Raw genomic sequence first — 23,595 nt, 5'->3', positions numbered from 1 at the left:
GGGGGCGGGCAGGGGCCGAGGTTCTGCGGGAAGAGGGGCTGGGGGCGCGGGGGTAACAGGGCAGGGACCCGGCCCGAACCCTCCTCTTCCCCACAGGTCCCCATCACGCTGGGTGTCTTCCTCAACTCCTACTACGACGTGAAGTTCAACCTCCTCGGGATGGCTTTCGCCACCTTGGGCGTCCTGGTGACCTCCCTCTACCAAGTGGTGGGTGCTGGCGGGGGGTGCTGTGCGGGGTGGTCTGTGCGGGGTCCCCCGGGTCCCTCGCCCCTGGGCAGCCCCTGCCCTCCGGGAAACCCTCCGGACGCTGCTATTTGTTAAACAAAACAACACCAAGCCACCAAAACAACAACGAACAAATTGCGGTGATCCACCACAAGCCTTGGTGAATTGTTTAAGGAATTTGGGGTGTCATCTTTAACGGGGTCACGAGCATTATTTCAACGGTGGCTTTATCGGTAAAACTCTGATTTTCTAGGGAGCACAGATTTTCTCCTTGCTGAAGCAACTGTCTTGTATTTGAGCCTTTCCCTAGAAAGGACGTTTTCCAGTCCTTCAGTTCATCCCATTATTTATTCTTGAGCTATTATTCAGCATCTTCCTTTGATTTTGGACTATAAACAGTCTAAGGTGTTTCTGTAGAGGATGCATTAATATATATGCACAATATCACCTTTCTCTCTGATTATGGTTGAAAAAATAGGCACGTCCAAGGGCTGCCTAAGCCCTTTCCACTCTTAACATCGCACTTACCAGTTCATTATTGGCCATGACCATAAAAGCCTCCCAGATTGGAGTCCCCTGCCATGTTGATGCAATAGTCACCATCAGTTTAAGTGTCAGTGTCTTAGTGACAGATGTACTGTGCCTCCAAAAGCAGCAAGGCTCTTTGACCTGTAGTGTGCAAGGTGATAAATAATAGTCTCTTCTGTTCTGGGGCAGGAGGAGGGAGAGATGCTGCATGATAACTTTGTGTTGGTGTGTGTACTGGAGGAATTATAGTAACTGAGTGAAATTATTCTGTAAGTAAAGGCAAACAAACAAACGAAAAACCTTAGCAAGTTTATATACTGGAACCCATGTTACCAATTAATGTGATTTATGAAGCACTAAACTTCATTCTTCAGTCTGATAGAAAGAGCCATCTTTTTCCTTGTATCATCTATCTACATAACCATACATAGCAAACGTTGTCTTTGAAAGCATGCTACATTGAAAACCCAAGTTATAGTCAATATTGAAATGAAATCCAGTAAATTTGGAACAAACTGTCAAAGCCAAACATTTACAGGTTTTGTTAGCTTGTGTGTGGTGGATGATGAGAAGAAAAGAGCAAAAGCAGATCTTTGTTTAGGCAAAGGTGCTCTGCTCCATCACAGACAGGATCTGGAATGTATCTTGAGAATAAAAGGGAGATGGCATTTTCTTCACAGCTCTGCTACTTTTTAAATTCTTCTTCAAATATAATATTTTCTGCTCAGGCTAAGGGAAAAGGAAGGTTTAGGCACCCAGGTGTTTTTCACTGCCACTGCATATGATTTTCTCCTCACATGGGTTATGTTCTCACAAGAGAGCAACACATGGGCCTCAGCTTAGGCAAATATAGAAGATGATGCTTAAGGATCTGTTTGTTTAGTATTGTCCATGTGAGACTCCCTCTCTGTTAGTAGTCAGTTTACTTTTGCTCAAGTTTTAAATTTATGGGTTTTTTTTCCTCATGTTTAACATCTTTCTCTTTTGGTTTTAGTGGGTAGGAGCTAAGCAGCATGAGTTGCAGGTAAACTCCATGCAGTTGCTGTACTATCAGGCACCAATGTCCTCAGCAATGTTGTTGTTCATCATACCCTTCTTTGAGCCAGTCTTCGGAGAAGGGGGAATATTTGGGCCCTGGACGCTTTCTGCTGTGGTAAGGCTTTTATTTGCTTTATTGATTTAAATGTTATTGATGCAGTTAGATTTTATAGTAACATCTGTTTCATTGTGAAACAGATTTTTGTACAGTTATTGGCTATAAAGAGATAAGAGGGGCATGTGCAAGAGGGAAAAAACAAACAACCTTATTTTGTCTGCCCTGATTCCTCCTAGAGGAGTCTCTGTCAATTGATTTACCTCCTTATTCTTGTTTCTGTTTAGAGGGCATCTGAACAACAGGAAAATCTGACAAAATCCAGAAGCTTCCCCTAGTGTATTAAATTAAAAATATGTAAGTGCCCTAGTTCCAGCTCTTGCTGTCCACTCAGTAAAGAGATAAGCATGTTCACTTCTGACACTCTTAACTCCTGTTCTCTGGAAGGATGCCAGTATTTGTTGTTCTCTAGAATTGCTACTTTATTTTCACCAAGAAGGCTGTAATTGCTCTCTTTATCCTTCTGTCCAAAAAAAAGCCAGTGGCATATTCCTACCACTGCTGGTCCTGCCTCTCAGTGATGGGTTGTTTCTTGTGGCACTGCAGTGTATGGGAATGGGATAGCAAGTTTTCACTGTAATAAAGTCAGATAACATTCCAAAATAGTTTTTGTTGTGACCGTAGTCACAAAGTAGACTTTGTCTCAAAAGGTAAAGAATGCAACCTCTGTGTATATGAGTAGCCAGATTTCCCAAATCACTCTTAAATGTTCACAGAGAGTGAAGGAGAAAAGGCTTGTGGTTCTATCAGTATATGTGGACATTGTACCCTGAGCTGCTTCCCCCCCATCAGTAGTGTCTGTACCTATTTCAAGCTCTTTCTGGGTTTGTTCTCCCTATGTTTCTCTTGCCTGATACTCTGCATTTAGAAGTAAAGGAAACTAAAGAAAGAACCTGAAATGTACCTACAAGTGGCCAAAAGCGTGTCAGATTGCTGACTGTGTCCATTAATCCACAGATAATGGTACTGCTGTCTGGAGTAATAGCCTTCATGGTAAACTTGTCTATTTACTGGATCATTGGAAATACGTCACCTGTCACGTATCCTTTGTAACATTAGTTGTTCTTCCTATTTCCTGATGAATTATCTTAGCATTCTTTGGGACTGATTTACTGTGGGGAAAATTGTTTGGTGACCTGCCTGCTTTATCTGAAATTATGAAGCTGGAAAAGCACCATCATGTTTTAGTGGATTTTGTTTCTTGTTTCAGGGTCTAGATAGATAATGGCAGTTAACTTACAGACTGACCTTCATAACTACAAAAAATATTTACTCACACTTTGGCTACCTTGAGAAAGTGTTGGTGCGTCCATTGGTTTGTGGTGTACAGTGGGTGAAAGGCTTTAGGTGGAAGTTAATTCTCACAACCTGCAGAGATGCTGGGAAGTTGTGTGAGTTGAAGTCAATGTGACATACCGTTGCATGCTTTGGGTGGAATTAATGAAGTTCCTAAGTGTTTCTTTTTACAGAAAAAAATAATACATGCTATTATTCTTAACAGATATCTAGGTATAACATGTTTGGACATTTCAAGTTCTGCATCACTCTTCTAGGAGGGTGCCTCTTATTTAAGGATCCACTGTCTGTTAATCAAGGCCTTGGGATTGTGTGCACATTGTTGGGCATTTTAGCTTACACCCACTTCAAGCTTAAGGAGCAGGAAAGCAATAAGAGTAAATTGGCTCAGCGTCCATGAAGCAAGTGTTTCTGGAGATTAATAATATTGTGAAGGAAAACAAGTATTTAAATGTGCATTGATTCTAGAATGTACAAAATTGCCCTCATTCGTTTAGATCTATGGTTTTTGTTTAACCAGCAGGATCATTACTTTGTAACTAAACCAAACAAACAGACATAGCAAAATGCTGGGGTTTTGCCATCTCAGTCTCTCCTGTTCTTTTAATTAAATTTAAATGGTAACTTAAAAGAGAAAAAAGCACACTTCAAATTGCTATGGAAATTGTATGAAGTAACTATATTTTTTCCATACCAAATGAGATCATGATGGCTCCAGTTATAAAATGGCAAGAGAGGAAGAAAAGGAATCCTGTCTTTGTGATAATGCCAGTATTGCTGCTGTGAAGAAACTTGGAGGCACTTTTATGCAGATGTTCTGGTGTATAGTGATTCTTCCTCCTTTTTGTCTGGTGAATGATGAAGAGGAAACATCCTTTGTTCAGTAGTTTTAAAAAGGGCTGCCAAACTCATTCCTATTTTTTGTTTGCTTTCTTGTGTATGTTTGACTTCAACTTGAATGATGAAATGATTAATTTTGACTGAAGGAAGTAAATAAAACTAGGGGTGGAGAGAGACAAGAGGAGACATTGGAACACTTGAAGCTGCAGGCCAAGCTATAGAAAAGTAGAAAGTCATGTCTAAATGGTTCATCTTAAGTTTTTTATTTTGGTCTCACAGGACATCAGTGAAGTCATTCATGTTTTATGTTACTGCTTTATCATTTTCTCTGTGCCAAAACCAAGGCTTTACTTGAGATCTTATAAATACTCATGAGCCTAATAAAATCTCTGATTTTGTGGTAATAGCCAAATATTTTTCAGCTCCTGCGCACAGACATCCATGCTAAAAATATTATTGGAGAAGTCCTCAAAAAGGTCTTCATCTCTAATGGACAAGAGGGTTGCCTGGTTCTCTCTCCTGCCTTCAGCCCCATGTCCCTGTCTCCCACACCTTTCCCTAAGCATTACCTTCAGCCTTGTCTGTTGTCACTATTCCAGGGGGAGGCCCAGGGGCTGCCTGGGCAGTGCCAGGTAGGCAGCATTTCCTCAACAAGGCAGTTCCTGGAAACTTACCAAAGTGACTGAAGAGTGTGAGGTGGGACCTGCTTGTGCTCTAATTCAGGAACACTTTAAAAATTATTTTATGGCAGTATCAAGCACTGATTTTGACAGCATGGAAGGAGAAGTTGAATTCTGTTCTATTTAAAAAAAGAAGGAAAAAAGAACTTCTTTTGGTAAATCTGGTGAGAACATATGTTTGCAGGGTTGGAATTTATTTGCAGTATCTTAATCCTTAAATGTTGAGGTTTGTTTTATCTTCATTTACCTCTAGCAGATTTAAGGAGGGGAATTACATGAACAAAAACAGGTATTTTAAGTTTTCCAACCACCAAAAGAAATTATGCTTAGTTCCTTTAAACTTTTTTACAATAGAGTTAACAAGTCTTTGTGTAAGAAACAATGCAGATCTTCTCAAGCTTTATTTATTCTATTACATTTTTTGATTTAAGAAAAATATATTTTTCTGTGTAACCTAAGTTTACACTATAATACTCTATATCATTTCAGAGTTAAAAATACCTGAATAATTTTACATCTTTACCAACTGTGTCTTAGACATTGTACTGGTCCAAGGATAATTTTTTTATATGTTTTTATAAATCTATTGTTAGTTTAAAGACACAGCCTGGACTACTGAAACTTGTGTTCAGACAGGACATATCTGGATGCATATCCTTCAGTATGTACACTGAGAAAGCCATTTGCATTAATTTGTGCTGTGCACAAGTTCTTCTAAAATGTAGATAGACTGCAAAGACTCTTACAGTCAGAAAAGAACAACTGAACTAGAAGCCTGTATGACAACAATATTTGGGATGAGACTTATGTAGATATGAAGTGGTAGAATGAACAAAACAACCATGTCTGACAATATAAAAGAATCCTTAAGGATAGGAGCAGATATGCAAGAGAAAGTTAACAGTGTCATTAAAACCATACATTATAAATACAATCTGTTGCTGGAATGTGTAAATTGTGGAGGTCACTTAAGTGACATGATTTTTTTCATATGTTCAAGAATCCTCCTGTGAGATTTACCAGTTGTATCTAACAAATAAAGTACCTTGAACTTTATCGTGTAGTTCAAAGTATTAAATCAAGGAGGCTTGTGTAATTGTGGGATAAATAGATCTTTGTATGTATTTTTTCTTTGGATACCATGTGTAGGGTGGGAATAAATTGGTAATCACTCAACTGGTATCTCCTTATTGCAGGGGAGAAAGCTGTTCTCCTTTTTCATCTTTGCTGGGGCTGCATACACTTTCCTGGTCTAAGTGTGTATAAGACAAAATGGTGCTACTTGGATTTCTGTCTGTAGAAGTGTTTCAAGGAGTTTGCATGTTTTGGGGCTCAGCTAATGACACAAATGAGAGAGGCTGTGTGCCTCCCCTGGGCAAATGCAGGGACCCACATGTATACATGCAATCACTCACCCACTGACAGACTGGCTGTTGGCTCTCCTTCACCCCAGTCTCTTTCCCCCACATAAATGCTTCCTGAATGCTTCGGTTTCTGCACATGCTCCATTTCCTTCTCTGTCCTGCACAAAGGTCCCCAGTGCTGAGGTTCTTTGGCCTCACTTTTTCCTTATGCTAAAGCTGTGATGCTTCCCTCACCCCTCAGACCTCTTTCCCCACCCCTCAGCAGAGAAGTCCTGACGCTCCCAGTGGTACTGGGAAGGCAGCCAGGAGCAAAATAAAGTTAACTATTGGGATGACAGAGGAACTACCACCAGCCAGCTCCTGCCTTCACAGGCAGGTATCTGTCAAGTTACATGTTAGGGGGACTGAACTTTTCTTCAAGAGATGGTAAAACAACAAAGGAAAGGGGTAAGGGAAAATGCCATTTGGATGATTTTACTGTGATAACATACTTGGCCAAACTTAAATTCTGATGTAAAAGAGAGTTGTATAAAAATTACTAATACTTGGTGGAAAACTTGCTTATTCTAGTTTTTACTTTATCAGTTTAATGTCTTCCTGCTAATTATATGTGTTTCATTCTGTTTTGTTTTTCCTGAAAGAGAAATCAGAGGCTTGGCAACTTTAACAGTGTGTGGTCATCATCACTCTGTATGTGCTGTTGCAATTTGAGCCACGCTGTACAAACCCCAGTGCTTCTGCTTTTGTTTTTACTTGATATTCTACATCTGACTACACTGTGGCAACAAGATGGACCTTGGTACTTTTCTGCTATCAGGTGCTTTGCTGCTTGTATTAGCTTTCTTTACTTTAAAAAGCTACCATTAATGTAGTTCCAGTGGAAAAGTTAATTTAGATACCAGGATGCCATTTAAAAATCAGAGCAGTCACTCATATTTTAATCCAGAATCATCTGGATCTACTAACCTTGTCCCTGAAAACACTTTGCAACAACATACATGAGATGTTCTCATTTTCTCCACAGGATGTATGTCATCACTTAAGAGATGCTCAGTTTAAAACTGAGTTGCATTTAACTTGTTCAGTAACTCAGTATTTGTTTGACAGATTTTGGCATCTGGTTTTGTACGACTTGTTAAGTTCTGGCAGGCTCTAGGGCACTGTGCCAGAGGAGTTTTCCTGTGGATGGGTGAGCAGCTACTCTCACAGGCTCGAGGCTGAAGGAGAGAGGTTTGCGGCTCTTACATGTATGAAAAGGAGATTTGTCTTGCCAGCAAGTCTACCTTCCAGACAGACCTGCTATTCAGTTTTTTTATGTATCCTCTCTGTGTTTCATTTCATGAAATGAATTCCCAGTACTGGCCCAGGGCTAAATCAACATTAAAGTCTTGTTTGGGCTACCCATAGGTTTTTTTAATGTTGGGGGGGGGGTGTTTTTTGTGTTTTTGTGGGTTTTTTTTAATATTAGTGGTAGTCAATGCTGGTTAAGTACTATGGTAAAAATCTCACTTTTATAATATGTTGTATAATAGGAGCTTCAGAAAGGTGTGTTACGACATTTTGGAGTAAAGCTAAAGTCTAATCCATGTCTACTTTTGTCACATCTTCTTTAAAATCTATCAAAAGGTAATGATGGATTTCATAGCTGTCTGTATACATCTATACAGTTGGGCTGCTGAGAAGGGGATTGCTCTTGAGCAATATTGTGCCACTAAACACTGACATACTGTTAATATATTTAGCAGTGAATTAGAAAAGTCCAGCCTGAAATTAACCAGCGTGCTTAGGAAGGGAAAAAGAAGACTCAGTCTGGCTGGGCTGTTTTTTTATCTTTTTAGCAACAAACATGAGGCCTGCAGTTTCAGGGAATTTGGAAAGCACGTCTGTGTCCTTCAAATCACCTTCCATAAGATTTTTCTCCCAGTATGTCTGTTTTGCTTCCAGTTCTGCTGTTGGTGTCTTACCTGGACTTTAAAAGATGCAGAGTTTGAATTGCAGACTTGCAGGCATTTTCTTGTGTGACAGGTTTTTTCTTCTTCAAATTTTATGCCAGCTATTCAGAACCCAACTTCCCTGTTTAATAAGAAAACAAAGAAAGTTGAATAAATTAAAAGTAGATGGAATATAGTGAACATTTGTTTTGTGCAAGAATTTCACTCTTTAACTGTAAAGATGCAGGTCTTTGTTTCTCTACTGTTACAACAAGGTAGATGCACACAAGCACCAGCTTTATGCTCCATAGAAATGCACTCTTCCTGCTGGTGCTCTCTCTGCAGTCTTAGCCTTCCATTTGACAGCTGAGTTGCTGCGAAGATGATTTGGATGTCACCCACAGAAGGTTAAGAACATGAAGTGAAAAAATATCAGCAGGAGCTGATGTAGTCTTGGTAATGAGAAATCTTATTCTAAGACACAGAAGATATCCTACCAAAAGTCCTGTTCTATGCAGTGGGGAGAGCTGTGGGTTCATCTTCCAGCAAGTATTGCAGAGAATGCCAGAGCTGAATTGGAAAAATTATTTTAATGATGCAATAGTTGACAAACTTGCTTTTAATAATATAAAAATTGAATATATAAATGCCATGCAATAAATAAATAAATACATGCATAGCTGGATTCAGACAGCATAAAATCCTTGCCAGCCTCGTCCCACAGCGATGGGTAACCTTCCTGAGAGAAGGGAGCTATTGTTCTGCCTCCCCCTCGCCCAGTGACGCTGGGCTTGGTGAAGGAGGGTTTGTGTTCCCGAAAGCTGGTCTGCTTGTTTCCAGCTGTATCATTTGGTCCAATGAAAACATATTCCCTTTCCCTACAGAGCTTGTCTAAATGAAGTTACTGTTTCTGCTTTCACCTAACTGGCTTGGATTGTGCTCCTGTCTTCCTCCAGTAGCTGAAGGGTCTGTTGGACCCTGGGGAGTAGAACATACTCCCTGGCCTCATGTAGCTGCAGCAGTCAGCCCTGCTGTAGGGGATCCAACCTAGCCCAAAGAGTCATACTTAAAATCTGCAGTACAACAAGAACTAAAGAAAGGGGAAATGTGATCCCTTTTCATTGTTTTAGTTGCAAGGCCATTACAAATCCTTTCAAATTTTAGTTTTTGTCATTTCCTTTTAACAGATGCATAAGAAAGCTCCCTTTCCTGTTTCAGTCTGCCCTTTCTGTATAAAGTACAATTATGCCATGTTTTAAGGAATTCTGGAATTGAAACAGAAATTATATTCACTGTTCACATAAATATATTTACCTTACCCAGTATTGCTTTTTGCCTTTTTTTTTTTAACCTAGTGACCCTTGACTGCCTTCTAATCCAGAAAAAAAAAATAATAAAAATTGCTTAAAATACAGGAGGAGTCAGGTTAACCTGAATTGAGAAGTAATTTGCCAGCTCAGGAATTGCCTATGCCTTCCCATCTGCACTAGCTCAGTACCTAATGGAAAGGCAGGAACAGGCATGAAGAGATTAAACATAATATAAGGAAAGTAAATTACATCTTTAAAACAAGTAGTGAGAATGATCCAAAGGTTACTTGAGTATTGGCATTGCAAAGATACATTCAGATTTGTAAGTGGCTTCACTGGAGTATGAATACAAACCATTCTTTTTAAAGCACATGGTTATATTTAAGGAGGTCCAAGAAGTCCAGCACGGTTCTGTGGGTAACCAGCACAGGCAAGGATGCACATGCAGGCTAGCAGTGTGTCTGAAAAGAGCAGGATTATTTTTATAACTGCAGGCAGCTGTGTCACATCCAGGAAATGCAGGGTGGAGATCTCTGGTTGAAGCACAGCACAAGAATGTAATTTTTCATGACCTTAGCAGAGAAAACAGTTGCATTTTTTACTTTCTTACAAAAGAGAGGCTGAGAAGCAAACTTGTGTAAAGGAGCTGTGTTCTGTTCGGGCAAAGCATGAGGAGTAATCATGGCTACTGGGACAAAAGAACAGAGGTAGCTGTGATTTTTTAAAAAGTGAGACAGGGGATTAAGAGACAATTGAGAGGAGCATACAGCACATCTACAGCTAGGCAAGTTTTTAAATATAAGGCCTAAGTTTAGATGCTTAACTTCATGATCAGTCATCTGAATAGTACAGCCAGATTTTTCAATGTGAACTTATTCCCTTTCAGTTGTACTTAATGGAGAATGGCATATGCTCAACATTTCCAGAAATGAAGCTGCATAGTTGACAAGTTTGACATTATTTTTTGTCTCCAACTAAATTAGGTATGCTGTTTAACAAGGAAACTGGGTCCTTGTTCTATTGTCAGCTACAACAGTTCTGCTTCCTTACTCTGTCCATAATGGTTTTTTAATCCTCCTTACTCTTTGGTGAAAAAGAAACCATTTGCACACTTTTATCTTCTGTTGTGTAACTTAACTGGTGTGACTGAATAGGTTTTGTTTTATAATACACTGAAGTTGCATATTAAGAACTTTGATTAAGATCTTGTAATTTATCTATGTATGTGTACATTGATTCCACTCAAGATTCTGTCTCTGACCTGAATGGAAAATCTGCTAGTGTTATACAGCATCAACTGCTGTGAAATAAAGCAGTGTTCTCGAAGGAGTGAAAAGACAATGTTAAGGTCTTCTGGGATCCAAAGTGGTTTACTTGTTAAATGCATTTCTTGTGGTGCTTAGTCAAAAACTGGTTTCCTATTTGTTAATCCAGTTGCGAGGAGAATCCAACAACGGTGGTACGTCCTTCAGGCAATTACATTTCTGAAAACACACCATCTCACTTTCCTGAGTGGTAAAACGATTCTTCTGATCAGCATTAACAATGTATCAGTGTTTTTTTAGCTAGTACCATTCCCCAGAGACCCACTTTTTTGGAAGCAATGGATGGACACATGGGAGGTTGGCACTGAGCTGGGTTTCTCAGCATTCACAGTTAATTGTTTTTATAGAACTAGATGAAAGATTACTGTACTTGGGTGTCATTCAAACCTCATCTTGGATGAAAAAGGGATCATAAAATATAGGTAGTTTGAAAATCAGAAACTTTTGGTAACTAGCAGACTTGGTGAATGACATGCTCTTAGCACACATTATATGAGATGGTGGAGTCAGTGGAGTGGTGTGTTACTGCTTCAAGGCACGTCCTGCTCCTCCCTATGATCACAGCTTTGGCGCTTGCTTCTGCTTCTTGATCTGTCTGAACTGGGAGATACATCTGACCCTCTGTGAGGCAGAATGGCCATGGCTGGTTCAGACAGCAAGTTCACGCCGTGCTGTGCAGGCAAGTGAGTCTCCGTGCTGGGACAAGGGAAGAGAGTGACACCACACGGCTAGAAAGAGGGCTGAGGGAAACACCTCTTAGTATCCAACATGTCATGTCCACATGCCCAGCATCAGAAGGCAGGTTTGGAAGGAGGTTTCACACATTAACAAAACGGCAAGAAATCCTGTTTTCATGTACCACTATCAGTGCCCCTGCCAGAATCCCTCAAAAGGTTTTTCAAGTACTCTGCAAAATATTTACATGCCTGTAAGTTGTCTTGAAATCTCTGGGAGACTAGGTGGCTCTGCCTGCCTCTGCAGCCTCCCATGTTCTGGCAACTCTCTTTTGCCTTGTCCTCTGAATAAAGGGAAGATCTTTGGAAGGTTTGTCTGTTCGACTTGTTTTTCAGTGTGCTGTATTTAGCAGAATCCTTCTGTGCTCCATCAGCTATTTCTGCTTCTGTGGAAACAGCTTTGCTCTTTTGAGAGCCTGTAATAGTTCACAGGGTGTCACACAAATCAGAAATCATTGGGATATTATTTTTAAAGGCTACTTACTTTTCTAACCAGTTACTTGTTCCTAAGCAAGCCAGGATTTAAATACCTTGTAGTTAAGTATTCCCAGTGTTCTCATTGTGTAAAAAGTAAGATAAGCAGTCCCCTAATCTCCAGAGTTTCCTTTGAAAAATGTATGTAAATCAATGTATGCGAAGATATCTAAAGAAATGATTTTAGAATGTGGCATCTGATTGACTAACGGGATTAAACATTTTGGGGTTAGAAATGGCTGAAATGAAACACACTTCTGGAAAGACTTTTCTGCACAAGTGGCTTGACAGTATTGAGTTGTAGCAAAAGCCAGAGACATCAGGCTCTAAAGAGGCAATGCTTGCATTGAAAATTGAAACCAAGACCTAGTTAAAAATGAGAACTGATACCCATCCGTAAAGCATAGATGAAACTATAAAGTTCCCTTAGCAACAGTTTTACTGCTGTCATCATTTTGGTCTTGTATAAAATAATTGTATGGCTGCATGGACCAAAAGGACTCTTGACTCTTACTCTGTGTGCACACGCTGACAGTGCCTGAGACGGTGCTGCTCCCCAGATACTTGCAGCTTCTCTTCCTCCAGTGATGGTCCTTTCCTATCTACCTCAGCAAAGAGGAATGTGCACCCATGCTGTGCTCTCCCTTGCATTCAATCATTTGAGTAACAGTTTTAACACTACAGATTGTGAACTGAATCCCATGAGATACGGGTAGTGATCCCTCTGACTTACTCTGTTGCAAGGGCAGTAAATTTTGCTAAGAAAGTACCTTCAACAGCAGAGGGAAGTGATGTCTTGAGCTGGAGCAACTTTATTTACTAGAGCTGCTTGATGGAAGCTGTAATAACAGGAAATTATGCTTGCTAGTAGGCCAAGAAATATGAAGACCATAACTTTGGAACTATGTGGGGAAAAGCTTTGAAAGTGATAGAAAGATAAGCTACAAGATGAAAGAGGGTCTCACTTAATCTTCTATCATAAAGAAAACGTTCCAGCAGTCAAATGTGTGTATTTGCTGTCACAAAGGAAATTTCCTTAGTATTTGCACAAGTGGAATGCAAAATAGGCAGCTGAGACATGCTCTCTACAAATGCCCAGAGGTACATTTCCAAAGAACTTTTCACAGAACAGGTTCAGCTTGAATTACAGAGCAAATGAGCTACAAAACAGAACAGCCTGCAAATTCCCATCAGAAGTGTCTTCATCAGTACAATCAACCCAACTCATCTTGCAAAGAAAGCTTTCAGCTCCTTTGCAACACAGGAAAAGCTGTCTAGGGCTAGCTAAAGTAACTATCAGTGGTAATTTGAACCCTTTAACTTCTCCCTAAGTAACACCTGAGGGAAACTTTTGGGAATTTGGACCCAGTTCTTTCACGGGAGATTACTGCAGGAGCTTATCAGCTCAGTTAACTGATACTGCAGTTAACAGCAGGTCATGCAAGGTGTGGTTGGATGATAAGGGAAAGACCACTGAATGGCTCCGTGCTTTCAGAAGGGCTCATTTCCATCTCCAGTTCTCTCCTTCCAGCTGTGTGTTCTTGCTGCTTTCCTGGTGATGTTCCATGTGCTCATGTGCCTACATGATAAGGCAAGCTGACATACTAGCATCAAAGAAAAGTAAATACCCTGCTGTTGGATCAGCTAAATCTGTAGTCAAATGAGCCAAAGCCATCTCAAAGAAATACTTGGCTGGGAATGCGAAGGACCTGGCAAGGCCATAGTTTCAACAGGGCATTCAGTGGACTCAAGACATTCTTTCAGAGACAAGGAGAAGAACAGGACACCTCTTTCACAGCTCTGAAATCAGCCAAGATTTCTGTAAACTTCACCTTCAGTAGTGAAGCCTTCAGCTAGCCTAAGCTACCTGAAGCAGTTCCCAACTTCTTCCCTGCCTACCTGTCTGCTACCATTCCAGTGATGTCCTGAGCTGGCCCCTGTGTAGCTACTCAGGACTACCTCAAAGAACTGATCTGAAGAATAAAATGCATTATTTCTCAGGTGTGCCAGATCTCTTTATCCACTATATGCAACAGATACACAAATATCACTGCCAATGTAATAGAAGGGGCAGTGGAAGGATGGAAGAGGTAAATGGGAACAGATGTCTGTGAAGCAGCATGCTGGCCACAGAAATGCATGCTGAATTTTCACTCTTTCACCATTAAAGACAACCATTTTTAGTGTGCATGTGCAGCTGACTAAGCCTCACAACTGATAGGTTTCTTTGAGCAGAGCAGGTATAACAGATAATGTGGCTGGTTAGGGATCAGGAAGAGGGTAAGACAGGCCCAAATCAGTGATTCTCCATCTTTTCTCACATCACATCCAGTAAGAAAGAGGAAATCAGACATCCTAGGATTTCCTGCATTGAATGAGTTAAAGATCAGAATAGGCAATTATGGGCTAAAAGGGATCCTCTGTATTGCACCAGACCTTCAGCTGATATTGGGGAAAACAAGTGTTCTCATGAATCTTCTTTAAACTTTATTTTCGTGCTGAAAGCCAGAAGACATGTACTCTCAAACAGCCCACTGCACTTCATTTCTGAATATGTTTGTGTGAGGCTTGCTTTATTTACCTGTGGAAACTGCAGACTGTCTTCTGACAGCCAAGTCACGATGCAGCAATATCTTAAAGACCCACAGCAGTGGATGTGGGATTTTTCCCTTGTGAGTAACCCTGCCACGATGTATCTCTCTCAAAGTGCTCTACTATGCTGCAGCCCCTCTGGCCTTGGCTCATATCTGAACAACAATGGTGTTAAGATAAGTAAGGTTGGTCAGAAGTCAAAGCTCCGTGCCTGCATATTTCTCCAGGTACACAAAGAAAGGCAGAAGAAACTTGCCAAAAAAAATGCACAGAATCAAAGCTCTCACCACTAAAAAATAATTTTTAATCGACAGGGGTGATCTAAACTGAGTGCTCAGATGGACACGGTGACACCAGCTGAATGAAGGAGTACTGAGAAGTCCATGGGCTTGCTTTCTGTGCAAGAAAGATATAACTGAGATACTAATACTTCAGTGGAACCAAAGAAAAGTACAGAACAATATTTTGCATGGCATATTCATCTGCACTCGGAGTTTAGTTTGTGTCCTGCTTTTCCAGTAGCATTGATGAATTTGTAGAAGTTTTCTCTGTTTATTTTTAAGAGCCTCTCTTTGCATACTGTAGATGGAGAAAACCCTTCTCTCCACCAGATGGCAAAATCACCAACGAACCTTCACTGACAAACCTCCTCACAAAGCCAGCGTGATCTAAGGCTGGTAAACAGAATGTGTTAGAACAGTTAATGGAGCCAGCAGAGGTGGCAGAAAAACAAGCTTAATGGCACACACATCCTTCAAAAACTCATAGACCATTTGGATTAATTCTTCCTCTCTCTCTCCAAACCTTGCCCTCCTGATAAGGCTGTGGATGTTATCCTGATCTGTACTGCCCACCAGTACTTAGAAAGAGGTTTCAATTTGTAGGGCAGCTGGGCTGGGGGATTCCCCTTGCTCTTCCTGTTTCGTATTTATTTTTAAAAAAATAAGTTACTCTGGTAACAAAAACAAGCTACATGCAAGAACTATCTGTCCTGTTCAAGTTCCTCTAGTGCATCAGAGTCCTCCTCAGGCTGAAAAATGCCACGTACTGGAAACCAGTACCAGCTGGCTTTCAGTTGGAAGCCATGAAGAACTGAGTATCTACAATACAAGAAGAAAGGCAGGGTATGAAATATATGGAAATCAAAACACTTAAAAAAGGAGTAAACCCTCTTGCTATAGACTTCCTTATTGATCCAATTCTACAAACATTTTCACATGTAATTACCAAAAATGAGGACACATCAGAGTATTTGCAGAATAGTTTGCAAGCTCTTTGTATGAAACTATTTTTAATATGTCTAGAGAGTATATATATTAAATATATTGTGGAAGTATTAACAGAATCTGAAAATTAGCAATGACATGGAGGGGAAAAAGACGCAAAGGATATGCAGTAATGGCAGAAAAAAAACTGTAGGAGGCAAAGTTGAGAAATTCAGAAGTGAATGTAAAAAAGAACCTCAGAACAGTGCTGGTCATCCCAACCACTGCCTGGCACCTGAACTCCAGAATGCCAAAATCTTAAGTGTTTCTTGCTGTAGCTGTGACAGCAGAAAACATGTATGACAGGTTTCCCCCTGACTTCTGTGACTGTCATGTCCCAAGGCCTTGCCACACAGTTTGGCACAAGCAGATTAGTCATCAAGGCTGTTGCAGCAGAACTTCCCACCACATCTCTGTGGGTCACAGGGCTCCTCTCAGGAACACCAAGCTCTCTTAGCCAGCTCAGTTCCCTAAAGTTGTCTGGGACTTTGGAAGAGTCTGGGTGCCTGTGAGACCTTGCATGTGGTCTCACAATCTTCCACAGATGGAGCATTTTCTCTATGGTAGATTGCCATTGAAAGACAATTTTTGCAGAGATCTTTGGATCTCCAAGATATTTAGGGTCATTTGTCTGTTCTGTCAAATCATAAATGTATTTCCTGCTTCGGTTTCCCTTGACAGTAGTAGATGATTCATTCTGGGAGATGAGGTTTAGTCCCTACTTTCACAACCCTTTCTTAATGGACATCAGAACAGGAAAAAGGAGCCATAGATTAATTGTGAGTAGCTGCAGATGGGAAATTGATACAATTGATGCAGAGATGGAGCCCAAATTGAGCTGAGGCTCAACAGCTGCTTTCCATGTTTTAGGCAGTTTTTGTGAGAGCAAGGGACAAACCTTGAGGACCAATAGCAGGAACAGGTCAAACAGGACCATTAAGAACATCAGTGAACAAACAGCTTTCATCACATCCTTAACATTCATTAATATGATTGTGTCATATTGATAACATACATTGACAATCCTGTCAGGTTCTTGCCAATGGAGAGCAACATGACTAGTTATGTTCTTTGTGGAGATGCAACTAAGAAAAGGTATCTATGTGGACTGGAGGAAATAAATCACACAATCAGCCATAAATAAAAATGATGGATGCAAGTTCTGAGATATTTCAGAAATCTAAAACCTCCAATTACAACTACTACGAAGAAGAAATCTGAGGAAAGATCATTTAAGATGAAAGTATAATGTGTGGCCCACTACAACTATATCATAACTAGGCTTTCTGGATGTTAGGGCAATTAAAGAGGAACCTCTGTATGTCATGTGTAAATCTCGTTCCCTTTGGGTCTTTTTTAAATCGGAACACTAATATACCACTGAAAGCAAATAATTAAAAAACCCAAACCACAAACCCAACTTTACTGCTTATCTGTTATGCTATGCAAATCTGAAAGATCACAAGACCACATGCTTCAAGATGACTGCATCTCTAGTGTAGCCTATTCTCTGTGTAAAGCTCAATATGCTTGAGATAGAAAGTGCGGTCTGGCAGATGACTTTGCCAGCTGTGTGAAAGGAAAACCTGGTGTAAATTTGTAGCTGTTTGGGATTCATCGGTGAATTTATTTTCTACTGTGCCAGCTTGTTATTCTTGTACATCTATGCACTGGCTCTTGATCTAGAAAACCTGCCTTTTTCTTCCTTTTCTCTCCCATAGTCTTTCAGTCAGACCAACTACAACCACCTTTTTGAAGTGGAAAGGATAAGAAGATTGAATAACCTAACCACTGTCTGGACATAAAGTTAAGCAGTGATTTGTTTGGCTGGTGTACAAAAGAAAGCAATGCAGTGCATGCAAACTGACTATTAGGAGCCCACGGATTCACTCTTCTTCTTGGCTTTGGTCTAAAGTGGCATTGGGGTTGATTTGCTGGCTGTGATTCCAGATGCTCCAGGCTCTCTGTGAATAACAAAGTTTTTGCGTTTCACCAGATTGGCAAAACGTCAGTTTTGTGTATCAGTCAGAGAAGTCAGAGAGGTGACAAAACTATCACAGATACAGCTTGCCTCCTAGTAAAACTCCACCAGTTCCTTCCCATACATTGTGCTGATGTTACTGCTATTCCCTCAGTCCACAGAGTTTGTTTCAATGGCATGAATATTCCATACTTGGATGTTGTTCAAACAAGTTCAAACTAATTCACAGGCAGGCAACTGGACACTATAAAAAACTGCTTGCTTGGCAAAAAGCAGTTGCATGCCAGCAATTAGGTGTTGAGGCAAAATTTGGTCAAGATCCACCTGAATCAAGAGGGCATAAAGAAAAATGTGGATTGCTTAGCCAGAAAAGCAACAGCACTCTTCAAAAGGAAGAGTTAGCAAGGTATAAGAGTTTATTTCAGGAGGTATATGCATCCATATCTGATTTGGGGGAGATTTAATCTCAAGGAAACTCCTCAGCAACTCCACTTCTGAAGTGGGCTTTGGAATACACATCCAAGACTGATAACATAGTCCTGTGATGTCTGTGATGGCAAGGGACTCTTGGGAGGGAAACTAGTCATGCTAATCTTCCAGATTTCAAGTTGAGGCTACCCCAGGCATTAGAAATACCTCTAGTTAACACTCCAACCTACTTGTCTAGCTACTAGCATTGTTGTTTCACTGTACGTGCTGCAAGTTGTATGTTAAAAACTTCATTGACAAAGCTGTGCTCTCAAAAGTAGAGAGCCATTTGACAGCAGCAGAAAGGCAATTTTGTAATTCACAAGCAAAACAAATTGTATTAGCAAAAAGAGGGTGCTGATGCTTTTCTCAGGAGTGGATGGCTCTTTCCATGTCAAGTAAAGTCACAGAGCAGTTAGTACAGCTCTGTCATCCAAACATTAAACTGTGGAGCAGACCACAAGGGGTCTGCAAGGGAAGATGGTATAGCAACTTGGTGTTCCAAAAGAAAGGATATATTCCTTATTTAACAGGTAGGTAGAAAGCAAGCATGGGAGCATACAGGGGAGATGTGGACAAATGGGCAAGAAAGGCTGGGACAATTCTAGGAGATACGTGCTCAGCTGTTTGTGTAATATAACACCCTGCTGGGTTTTGTTGTTAGCAACAAACAGTTCAAGTAACCGGCAGACGGTTCCAATCAGTTTTTGTCTCCCCCTCCTCTAGCCCATACTACAGCCTGACTACTGCAAGCCTGACCTCATCATCAGCTGTAGTTCTGTCCATCTGTAGCACCCAAACAGACTGGATTTGGACTGCATGCCACATTTGCTCTCAGCCTCTCTTAGATCTAGGTTGTCCCTAATGCTTCTAAAACTAGGATGCAAAAACAATACTATATTTAATTTCTAACAGTTTCCTCAAGAGCTTCTGAAAAACATCTCAGCCTTCTGTGAGTCCTATTAGCTTGTGCACACCCTACACACCCTTCTGGGCCACTCCCTTGAGCAGAAATGTGGTTTGTGTTAGAGTGAATAGTACATTTGAATGACAACTGAATACTGAATACAACAGTTCTAAACTGAACTGGGGTCATCCTAGTTTGCTTAAACAAGGCAGATAACCATTGTTAACTGAGGCCTCCTCTAATTTAATTACAAGTAATCAAGTACTCTTACAGAAGGAGATATCACTACATTATTTAATTTTCACAGGTAGACATTAGTAGACCAGGAAAAGGTCACAATCTGGCTACATACTTCACTCCTGCTTAGCAAGAATAGAAGAAACAGTTTATTTGACTCAGTGATGTTCTTAACCAAAAGTACTGAGAGTAAGCAGAGCCTCTTACTGAGATGTTTTGCCTTTTGGTCCTTTAGAATCGCTCCATGTGCTCCAAAAGCAAGGACTAAACAGAGAACCAGAGGTGAAAAACCCAGCCGAACATTTCATCTTGTGTTAGATATTGAGTACTTCTAAGCAAAAGTTCAAGATAATTGGTTTACATTTTTGCCACTTGGCCTCGCTTCAAAAGGCATACGCTATTGTTCTATTTAATTTTGCTTGTGGCTGATTGAGCTGCTACCAAATAGGAATCAGATTTGGGCAAACAGACTACCAGTGTCTCCCAGATGCACAAAGGAATGTGCACACCAACTAAACAAAAGCAGAAGAGCTGCTGTCCTCTGATGCGGGATTGTTCCAGCTTCAGGTGGTTTTGAAGCAGCTTGTACTTACACGCTTTCAAGAGCAGGGCAAACCTGAACTGAGTGCCTGTGGGAGGGAGGTGAGAGCTGCTAGAAAAACCTTTTGTTTGAGACCATCTTTGCCAGTCCACCTGAAGTAATTTTACATTTTTCAAATAATAAACAAGGTTGAATCTGAAGTTATGCAAATGTAGAAAACTGCTGATCTCATCTCTTAAACCACCCATAAAATACTTGGAGGTAGTCAAGCCGAGGACACACACACAAGTAAAGCTGCAGAATGCCTGCTGTGCCACCCAGTATGCAGAGCAGCTCAAAACCACAGCTCCTGCACACCAGAAAAACACAAGGTTAACAGCAAAGTACAGCTTAGTGTTCCCTGTTAAACAGCTGCAATAGCATCATGTGTGGTCTTTGGGTTCCCACTGCTGCTGTGAGCCTTGTTCTTGGTTCCTGCTTGTCGTTACTGTTTCTTCAAAATTGCCCCCAGGAAGGCTGCATCCCCTTTTCATTTAGTAGAATCTGGGTGTCATTTATACTAAGAAGTTTCTGCTGGTGGTACTGAGAGTCCTCTACATCAAAGCAGGCTTTAGCTTTTGAAGTATAACTTCTCCGAACCGAATATGCTGTTACTGGTGCGTGGATTTCTTATCAGTGTGCTTTTTCTTACACAGCAAAACAGGAATGTCAAGGAAATTACAAAATTCTTCCTCCTGCGTTTGTACAGAAGTGTGCTGACCCACTGCCTGCCATGTGGGGTCACGGCTGCAGCAGACAACCCCACTAACCCACGGATGCCCCAGCTGCATCCCAGCATCCTTTCTCCTCTTGCTGTGCCTGACATTCTGCAGTACGTGCCTGCTCACAGCTTTCTGTCTTACCAAGACGCGCAACCTGAGGCTTTGGAAAGGGGGCATCAGCACAGTGTAGGGCCCCAGAGCCTTTGTTTTTTTTTATTTTGTCTGGGAGCAGCTAATAGACAGCACATGAGGTTAACCCACCTGCTTGCCAAGAAGCAGCAAACAGGTTGAAGATGAGACCTGACAAACCCTGGCCACCCATGGCTCTGATCAGCACCTGGGAACTCTGGACCATTTCATGTACATGCTGGATGCTGAAGAGGCAGCATCCAGGGAAGGATCCAGGGAAGGATCCAGGACATTTTGGAGAAAAAAATAATACAGTAAGGAACAAAAATCTGAAATTTTTGTCTTTAACAGTCCATCTGTTCATTTGAGTTGGGCACCCCTGCAGCACAGCAACCCATCTTCCCTCTGGCATATGCTCCTTTAGGTAGACAGATCCAACTCAGAAAAGAATTTAGCTTGCAAGCATTAAACAATGAAACGTCTACAGTTAGAAACGAATTTATATTTCAAATGGTCTCATACCATATTAGTTATAAAGTGTATCTCTCCAGTTAAAGCAGTTGGGCTACGTCAGCTCCAGGTATTTTCTGTAGCATTATAAATAAAATACACAAGCTTCCAGTAATGAATGTCTCCTTTTCTTTTTATAATCTTAAAATAGTGGGAGACTCAGCTCTCATAACTATACAAGCTTATTACTCACTCTTCAAGTAAATCTTCTTAATTAAACTTGTCCTGAATTATCAAGCATATGAAAGTAATTATGCATGTTGATGACATAGCATATGCTGTATTAGAGACAAACGAGTGACAAACAGGACAGAGGTGGCACAGCACTACATGTCAGAAAACACCCCGTCTCCCCCAGCATGTTCTACTTACTCGCAGCCTGCCATGACTTGAGATTAGTCCGTCTGAAAGATAAGATTGTCCTTGAAGGCTGATAAAAATTCTAGACTGAAACTGTTGGGTTGGTTCTTTTTTTAATCCTTAGCAGTTAATGAATCGGTATGAGGAGTTATTATTTAAAGAATTCCAATTTAATCTCAAAGTCATTGGTCACGAGATGTTTATTGCTTGAAAAGTAGAAAAAGAAAGTCCCAGTCACTATTCTGGGAAGTCTTGGTCAGTAGAAAATGTACTGCTAATTTAAAAAGCACCTTAATTTCCACAAAGCCTTAGCAAAATTATACTGTGCGTAAGACAAAGCTCAATAATGTAATACATTTTTGGAATAACTACATAAACACTCTATTTTTGGTTTTCTTCAGTTCACTAAAATGCATTTTGTTATATTAAACAAGTTTCATGCCACATCAAGACTGAACATCACTAATACTGCTGTTCAATGTTACATCAACTGAATGTAGCCGTTTGGTTCTATCCTCCTGCTTTTTTGTGTATAGGTGATTTCATAGAATCATAGAACTATTCAGGTTGGAAAAGACAGTTGGGATCACCGAGTCCAACCATCACCCCTACTCTACAAAGTTCTCCCCCAAACCACATCCACCAACACCAAATCCAAACAACCCTTAAACCCATCCAGGGATGGTGACTCAACCACCTCCCCAGGCAGCCTATCCCAGTGTCTAACCACTCTTTCTGTGAAAAGTTTTTTCCTAATGTCCAGTCTAAACCTCCCCTGTTGCAGCTTGAAGCCATTGCCTCTTGTTCTGTGGCTAATTACCTGTGAGAAGAGACCAGCACCCAGTCTCCCCCTTTCAGGTAGTTCTAGAGACTGATGAGCTCTCTCCTCAGCCTCCTCTTTCTCAAACTAAACATTCCCAGCTCCTTCAAGTGTTCTTCAAATGCTTTTTTTCCTCCTGATGATGAAGCTAACTAGCTAAGGATCTCAAGAACTAAGGTACTGGGTGGAAATTAGCAGGTATCTGACTTTGCCAGTAGCAAGACATGCCCCTTAAACCAGATTTCTGTTTGCCTTGAGACTCCAATGCCAACAGGAGGTAAAGCATGCTTTGTGAAGTTCTTACAGATCCTTCGCTGTCCCCCAGTAGACCTTGAGCTTTATGCTTAGAGAGTTAACAAGCTCATCTTGGAAATCCGTCATCAGACAGATATCTAGATTTAAAACACTGCTGGAATTTTTACAAGGTGCAATGGTTGCTGAGAATCTATATTTGGCCAAAGGACAAGTCCAGGCAGTTATCCACGGCTTGTTTGGACAAGTTAGTTGCCATGGAAAATTAGCATCATGCTCACTCTGCTCTAGCGTATCTTTAAACACTATCTGCAGTGCTCGTGTTCTCTAACAAATCTTTTCACTGTACAAATAAAATTTTTAAATGTCACCACGGGCAAAATAAAAAACCTGATAATTAGGGAGTCAACTGAAAACTAACTGGTTGTAGTTTAGGTGTAGGAATTAGTAAGTACCTATCAAAGTAACATACTTTCAAATATCCTATACTTGTATTAAGAATTATAGAATGGGATATGACAGGAATATAGGACAATATGATGGCATCCAATTCTCTTTGGCTGCAAAGTTTTCTCCTAGTTGTCTCTCCTTAACACTGGTGAAGAAACAACTTACAAGGCACAAACGAGCACTGCAAATCAAACCAGGATCCGAAGGTGTCACTGCGGCCTTGTCATGCGCGGGTGTCTGAGGGGCATGTTCAGCTCCTGCCTGTAACCCAGGGCTGCCTGTTGGTTTGGGTTTGTGTCGTTTTAGTTTGCAGTACAAGCGAGGCTCTGCAGCGCACATTTGAGTCTCTCAGGCCGTCAGCAACAAGCCCTGCTCTTCCAGCACCGTCTCCTCGCACGCTGCCCGTCCACAAGCCCCAACACGTTTTGTTGGCCACGACCCGGCGGTGTTTGTGGAGCGGCC

At 40.9% G+C, this 23,595-nt stretch overlaps 1 protein-coding gene across 1 annotated transcript in view; it reads left to right on the top strand.

The window, feature by feature from the left end:
• Positions 1 to 3,692, top strand: part of SLC35E3 (solute carrier family 35, member E3) — a 4,820-nt gene extending 1,128 nt beyond the window's left edge. Inside the window, exons 2-5 of the mRNA XM_009997765.1 lie at positions 97 to 207; positions 1,748 to 1,906; positions 2,864 to 2,946; positions 3,416 to 3,692. Of these exons, the coding sequence (XP_009996067.1) occupies positions 97 to 207; positions 1,748 to 1,906; positions 2,864 to 2,946; positions 3,416 to 3,602 (540 nt within the window). The 3' untranslated portion in view covers positions 3,603 to 3,692. The remainder of the gene's footprint in view (positions 1 to 96; positions 208 to 1,747; positions 1,907 to 2,863; positions 2,947 to 3,415) is intronic.
• Positions 3,693 to 23,595: the final 19,903 nt, after the last annotated feature.

This window comes from Chaetura pelagica, unplaced genomic scaffold, assembly GCF_000747805.2.
Source record: "Chaetura pelagica isolate M959 unplaced genomic scaffold, ChaPel_1.0 scaffold314, whole genome shotgun sequence".
Lineage (NCBI taxonomy): Eukaryota > Metazoa > Chordata > Aves > Apodiformes > Apodidae > Chaetura > Chaetura pelagica.
Note: the sequence above shows the minus strand (reverse complement) of the source record. Positions and strands in the feature narration are given on the sequence as shown.